Source organism: Gekko japonicus, unplaced genomic scaffold, assembly GCF_001447785.1.
Source record: "Gekko japonicus isolate JY-2015 unplaced genomic scaffold, Gekko_japonicus_V1.1 scaffold169, whole genome shotgun sequence".
NCBI lineage: Eukaryota > Metazoa > Chordata > Lepidosauria > Squamata > Gekkonidae > Gekko > Gekko japonicus.
In genome coordinates this window covers 451,928-459,191 of record NW_015161951.1, presented here as the reverse complement: position 1 = coordinate 459,191, position 7,264 = coordinate 451,928, and the positions used below count along the sequence as shown (strand labels likewise).

Genomic DNA, 7,264 nt, shown 5'->3' with positions numbered 1-7,264 from the left:
CAGGAACGAGTCGTAGCTATTTTTTATTCTTATGGTATAATTGTGACACGGGATAGTGGTAGGTCTGAGTAGCTCTATTGTCAGCGTATCAGAAGTCTTCAGCCCTCCAGAATCAGTGGCAAACAGTAAAAATTCCTGAGGTGAATACTGGAAATCGTTAGCAAGTGGATAGCCATGCATGATTTGGAAATGTGAATTAAAGTGCAACCAGTTCCCAGGGCCTATGGGAGAACCATTAACTGGGCTCATTCCAAGGGTCAACTGAGATGTATCTCCATCTTCCTGATCATAAAATGTGTCTGGAGGTACTGAAAATGAGAACTTGTGTCCAATGGTTGCTGTTATCCAATTAATGGCATTGACAACTCTTGGGGAGGTATTTGGCTGACCTAGGAAAAAGTGAAGAAAACAAAAAAGAATAGTGAATGACAAAAAGAACTTGTCAAACTATGCCAGGTTGTCTTATAGAATTAATCAGAGATAAGCCCTGGCAGTTCCCTCTGCTGAGGCAATATTTGCTAAGCATTCGTTGATGGTGAAGCCAGGGTTGTCAGGAAGTGACTGGCAGCTGGAGAGGGGGGGGCTGGGGTTGGGGAACGCAACACTGCAGGACAATTTTTTTAAAAAATGTAGGTTCAGGTTCTTACTGGAAGTATGGCTTTACCATTGAGCGATGGCTGTGTATGTTTAGTGCCGTCAAGTCAATTCTGACTTATGGTAACCCTAGGAATTAATGTTTTACAAAATGTCCTAGAGCTACCCTTCATCACTTCCAGTAGGGAAAGACATTGTGGTGTAGTGGTTAAGAGCAGCAGACTCTAATCTGGAAAACCAGGTTTGATTCTCCACTCCTCCTCCACATTCTCCACTCTCTCAGTGCCACCTACCTCACAGGGTGTCTGTTGTGGGGAGAGGAAGGGAAGGCGATTGTAGGCGGCTTTGAGACTCCTTTTGGTAGTGAAGAGTGGAGTATAAAACCTCTTGTTCTTCTACACAAAGCTGCATTTTTTTTTCTCCTGCCCCCACTGGGGGCTTGGTAGCCTTAGGAGAAGCCCATGGAAACATGCAAGAAATAGTGCTAGAGCTGGGCACCTGGCTCCATCTCCTTAGAATGAGTCACCTCAAGTGCAGGGGAAGACTGGCCCTTAATTGACTGGGAAAGTTCCCTGGACTTTTTGCACTCATGGCCAGGTGAAAGGTTAGCCAAGTGGCCTCTGTGGTGCAGGAAGTGTCGCCGCCTGCCATGCTTGGAAATGGACTGACAATGGATGTAGGCTTACCTGTGGGCATCATCTGGGAAGTGGGCAACCAAGATGTATGTATTGCTCCTGTGCCACAAAATAATTCCTCAGATGGGGTAAGTGGAAGGATGCTTTTACCTGCGTACAATAAAGTGAAGGATGTGTCCAGGACTATGTAAATGGATTGGCAGTTAATGTATTAGCAAGAAAAGATTGTCAAAAGGACATCTTGTAGAATCAAAAGATTGTACAAAAGGACATCTAATAGCCTAACAGGTAAAGTAGATTTAATAATTAAAAATCTCTTCCTGTACCTGCTCTTCTGCCACTGTCCTCTTTGAAATGCAGATTGTGTTCTCAGGGATCAATTTCCCCTTCCTCCTTCTCTCTCACTCTGGATGAAGACATGCTCTCTACCTGCATGCACCAAGAGGGGGACATGCGGTCCTCTCTTCCACCCTTTAGCTATTAAGTGAGTAATCTATCAATCTCTGCTCTTTCCTATCCAAAGTGTACTTCTCAAATAAAGAGAGAAGCATTTATCTTAACTTGCAATGTGGCTCTGTGTAGCTTTGTAAGCTGAGTAACGTGGTAAAGTGATGCTCCTGCATTTGTAGCTTTATTTAAGCACTCTACTAACTAATGGTGACTGGACTAACCACTCCAGTTAACTTCAATAGCTCTGGCCGCAGACGGATTCCTTTTTTTGCTGATCCTAAAGTTCTAAAAAGTGTGGCTACCAATGGTAAGCCAGACACAGAACTGACTGGGATTGCAATGTTCCCTCTAAGCTGTGGAGTCTTGTGAGCAAAAATCCCACTTTGTGAGTTACTGGCATTAAAGTTGTGGGCGAGCAATGTGGTTACTGCCTAAATTAGTTTGCTCGGGAGCCATCCTTCCTGAGCTCAGACAAAACTGTGTGAGCTGGAGGCTACAAAACTGTGAGCTAGCTCACACTAACTCGGCTTAGAGGGAACACTTAGGAGGCCACCTTATGGGTGGGGGGAAACATCCTTTCATTAGTAGCAAGTCAATGTAAAGGAAAGCAGGACAGGTCAAACTGAGGAAAAAATTATTCTGACCAATTTTTTTTTTAATGGAAAAGTGGTGACCTCCACCAGTTTACAATTGGAGTCCAGTTGCACCTTAGAGACCAACAACATATTCCATAGTATAATCTTTTATGAGTCAAAGCTCACTTTCTCAGGTATGGCAGATATCTGGCCCATGAAAGCTTATATCTTGGAAAATATTGTTGGTCTCTAAGGAGCTAAAGGTAAAGGTTCCCTTGCTCGAAAGCCAGTCGAATCTGACTCTAGGGTTGCGGTGCTCATCTCCGTTTCAAAGCCGAAGAGCCAGCGCTGTCCGAAGACGTTTCTGTGGTCATGTGGCCGGCATGACTAAACACCAAGGCACACAGAACGCTGTTACCTTCCCACTGAAGTGGTACCTATTTATCTACTTGCAATTTCTTGCTTTCGAACTGCTAGGTTGGCAGGAGCTGGAACTAGAGATGGGAGCTCACTCCGTCATGCGGCACCCGGGTCTCGAACTGCTGAACTACTGACCTTCCACAGCCTGCAGTTCAGCGTCTTAGCCACTTGAGCCACCGCAGCTCCTCTAAGGAGCTACTAGCCTTGAATTTTGTTCTACTGCTGCAAACTAATACAGCTACCCCCTGACACCATCCCACACTACTGTAAGCCCCAGTGCTGTGTGCCTCAGAGTCACTTTACATATTAAGTTACCCTCTGGTTACTACCCTATCTATAACATTTCTCTTAGAGTCTTTCCTATGTGGTTGTTCATTTACATTGTTATATGCTCCCTTGCTCCTCTGAGCATTGAGAAGTTCCAGGGGCATTGCTTATCTGGGCTGTTTCCCTTTGGAGAAGAAAGCACTAGAGACTTATGGTGTTGTCCATAAGCATTTATAAAGTATTTGCTTAATTTATAATTGTGCTGGTACAGCACAGGCAGAGGCAAACAGGGTAGTAGGTCCGCTACTCCACATCAGAGAGAGCGATTCTGCACCCTCTAGGTGCTTCAGCCAGCTCCCATAAATCTGTCTGCTCTTCTGTCTCGTCTAGATTCAAAAATGTTTCTCTTCACACCCATACGTACTCCCTCCCCAGCGTTGTCAGCTCTGGCTTGGGACGTTCCTGGAGATTTGGCAGTAGTGCCTGGGGAGAGTGGAGTTTAGGGAGTGAGCTTGGCAGGATGTGATGTCCTGCCGTGTGATGTCATATCCTCTGATATGACATCTAGCTCAAACTCAGATCTTCCCAATTCTTCATGTGAGGGTGCGTCCTCCCATCAAAATTAACAATTTAAATTTCCTACCAAATATCACTTCTTCCCACCATTTTCTTCTCACCTTACATGGATTATATGCTTCCATATAAATCTATATATTAATAGCGAAGTCAGCCAAATTTGAAGATACTTAATTCCAGAGACTGGAGTGGCGAACAGGCAAGGAAGACCTTTCTGCAAACCTGAAAAACTTCCCAGGATTGCTGGAAAATGTGAAATATTTTAAAAGATACGTTGGAGGAGTTTAGAAACCCCAAAATGATAAAAGGAGAACTGGTAGCTTTAACAGATGGATTACCTCAGTGGCTGTTCCTAGGCAACCACAGCATTCCAGGCTTGGGGTTTCTGTGACTAAAACGCCAGGCGGGTGTAGGGTCCTTTCCAGCCCTATTTTGGCCTTTGAGAGAAAACTCATTGGGGCCAGGCCTGGCTAAGATGGCCAGATCCAGGTTGGGAAATTCCTGGAGATTTTGGGGTAGAGTCTGGGGGGTAGGGTTTGGTGAGGGAAGAGGCCTTAGCTGGATATAAAGCCATAGAGTCCCCCCACCAAAGTATCCATTTTGTCTAGGGGGACAGATTTCTGTCATTTGGAGATCAGTTGTAATTCTGGGAGATCTCCAGGTCCTACCTGGAGGCTTGCAACCCAGGCCACGTAGCGACCACTGGGTGACTTAATACCACCCAATTTGCATGACTCAGCTAGGCCTAGCTGCTTGCTACCCTTCGACAACAGGAACCCTATGAAAGCCAGTGTGGTGCAGCAGTTAGAACTTCAGAGTGATGTCTGGAGGGGTCCCAGGTTCGAATCCCCATTTGCCTGTGGAAGCTCACTGAGTGATTTTGGGGAGTCAGTTTCACTCTAACCTATCTCACAGGGTTGTTGTGAGGATAAAAAGGAGAAAGGGGAATAATGTAAGCAGCTTTATAAGTTCAGTTTGTTTTTCTACCTTTTTCAGTGTTTTTTCAGTTGCTGAAGTCCTTTTGTCCATAGAAGTCAATTGGGATTGCACATTATCTAGCTTTAAACGGACGTTCGTCATCTGTTCCATTAGGGGGCGCAACGCATTTGCTAATAGAGTGGACATGTCCAAGTTTACTTCCTGGTTTGAAGAGGAGGGAGTTGTTGGGTGACTATTTCCGGTTTGCATTCTTTTCTCCAGCGGCACCCTCCACCCTCTCCCAGCCATAATATCAACAAGAAGTAAGTTTCTCAAAACAAGATGAAAGTTATGCAATTTCTTTCCGCTTTAGCTCAATCTGCAGCTTATCAGTTCTCTTAAATTCTCCAACAAATAAAATTGTTTAAAGTCTTTTGTTTCTGCCTCAAAACCACTTTGAGTTTTAGTGTGTGTGGGGGGAGATCTTGAGTTCCCCCTTCACCACCACCCCCGCTTTGCCGTAGGCGCTTCTATTTGTTCTCGAGGTATAATACTCGCTTGAATTCACTTGAGCATTGCTTAACTCACGTTTTAAAGCCTCGGGAATTTCTTAGAAGCCTTTTTTCCCGCTTAGATCGTGTCTGCTTGTCCGGCAGTCGTCTCTAAGTGCCATCTTGGCTCCTCGGCAATGGTACCTATCGGGGGAAAAGGAGTGCCTCAATTCCTCGGCTGTCGCCTTGGAAGAGGCTCTCATCAGCTCCCCAGGCTGGGGGTCTCCTACAGAGACCCCAGGGGGTCCGGGACCAGCTCGAACCCCTCCCGTCAGCCGAGGCTCGGGACGACCCCATCAGAGCAAGGTGCGTCTGAGTGGCGAGTCGCTTAAACCGGAACTCTCACAAAAATCCTTCTTGACTGATCATACTGGCTTTGTATGTGCCTTCTACTGAGATTGGGTCCCCTTATAGCCTATTGCTTTTGAATATGAATAACTCGAAACGCGGCAGCCAGCATCTGGACTACGCGTCATGGCTTTTTATGGCTTATGGAACTTCTGAAATGTCCACTCCATGATGAATTGCATGTCAAATTGGACTTTGATATTACAACGCTACTGGAGTGAGACACAGTAAAATACTTGGGACTTTATTTTTCTTTCCATTATTCTTCCTTCTGTATCTTGGTTACACCTTGGCCAATATTTGTTATAACAATTATATTTTTGCATTATTGAATTATTATTACACATTTCATATGGTTATCTCTAGTCAGTGGTTTTTGTGCTTTGTTCCTATGCAGTTTGGTATGGCATAATCTTAGAAGATTTGTCCCTTAGTAGAAGTTGATACGTGGCTGATATCAACCCTCTATTTTTTGTCTCATATAATTTCAAGATCAGTTCAAACTCTGTATGAGGTTGAGTGAGGATTGAGATGATTTTGAGTCGGCTAGTAACATGCTGTAATTTTTAGTAGAGGAACCATGGCGTGGTAATCTTAATATGCTTTCTATTTCTGCTTTGTTTTAGCAGGCCATGTTTGGACGCAATGTCACACCAGCGAAACAGCCCAGCCTTTTCCCAAGAATTAAGGTAAGTATGCTCTACTGTTTCCAAAAACTAATAGATTAAATTTTGCATCCCAAAGTAAGGAGTCTAGTGAGTAAGGATGAAGAAGATCTGAACATAATCGGACCCAATCTGGTGGGGTTGTTGGACATTGCATCTTGATTATGCTAGCCAGCAATGTCAGGAAGTCCAAATCCTCCTTAGGGTTTGGGTTTATGCAAGATGTGAAATTCTATCCTTGCCTTGTGTCCTGCCCATAAGAATTCTTGTAAAGTGCTCTGCCATTTTTTAAGCATTAATGAGGATATAGCTATGGGAATGGCTTGGAATAAGAAGATAAATTTTGGTAAAATAGATGATTTTATCAGATTGCACCTATCTAGCCAGGATATGTTTACCTTATTCCATTTGGGGATGGTGTTGCGGATTTCTGAATGTATTGTATTGTGATTAAGCTGTAATATTTTAGTTTGGTCAGATGGAATTTTTATTCCTAAGTAGGATATGTAGTTTGAGACCCAGCTAAAGTGAGAAAGCAATTTAATATGATTTTGTTCTTCTTTAGGAATATGAATGGGGAGTATCAATGATTTTGCATCATTTATACATAGTCCTGATATTGATCCAAAGGAGGATAGTGTTTGCAGCAGTGCCAGTATTGATGATGAAGGATTTGTGATATAGAGCATCATATCATCAGCAAAGAGGGAGATTTTATATTCGGTTTCTCTAATTGTGATGCCTTTAATTGATTGATTTGTCCTGATCGCTTGTGCAAGGGGTTCTACAGCCATGGCAAATAATAGTGGGGATATTGTCGAGCGGCAAATAATAGTGGGCCTTGTCGAGTGCCCCTTTTAAGGTTTATTCTTTGGGATATGGAACCACTGACCTTGATATTGGTGGTCGGATTCGCATAAAGACTTTTTATGGCATTTATAAATTTGGAGCCAAATCCCATATTCTCGAGAGCTGCAAAGAGATAGGGGAACTCCACTGTGTCGAACGCTTTTTCGATGTCTAGGGAGATAAGGGCCATCGGTTTTTTTAGTTTTGGTACCGTGTTGGAGAAGGTGTAGAGTCTTTATAGTGTTACCAGCTAGATCCCTATGAGGGATGAATCCAACTTGGTCAGTGTGGATATAATGTGGGATAAAGGTGTTAATTCTCTTGGCTAGAATAGATGTAAAATTTTTCATATTTTGGTTCAACAAAGAAATTGGACAATATGATTTTGGAGAAATAGGGTCTTGATCTTTCTGGGG

General features: G+C 43.6%; 1 protein-coding gene across 2 annotated transcripts in view; it reads right to left on the bottom strand.

Moving 5' to 3' along the window:
• Positions 1 to 33: 33 nt before the first annotated feature.
• The window catches only part of LOC107125956, a 33,228-nt gene continuing 25,997 nt past the window's right edge, over positions 34 to 7,264 (bottom strand). For both annotated transcript variants that reach the window (XR_001483056.1, XM_015429440.1), the window contains 2 exons: positions 1,281 to 1,379; positions 34 to 389 (listed from right to left, as the gene is read on the bottom strand). Coding sequence is in view for 1 of the 2 variants with exons in the window: in XM_015429440.1 (XP_015284926.1) it covers positions 1,290 to 1,379 (90 nt within the window). In the remaining variant the exon portion in view is untranslated. The remainder of the gene's footprint in view (positions 390 to 1,280; positions 1,380 to 7,264) is intronic.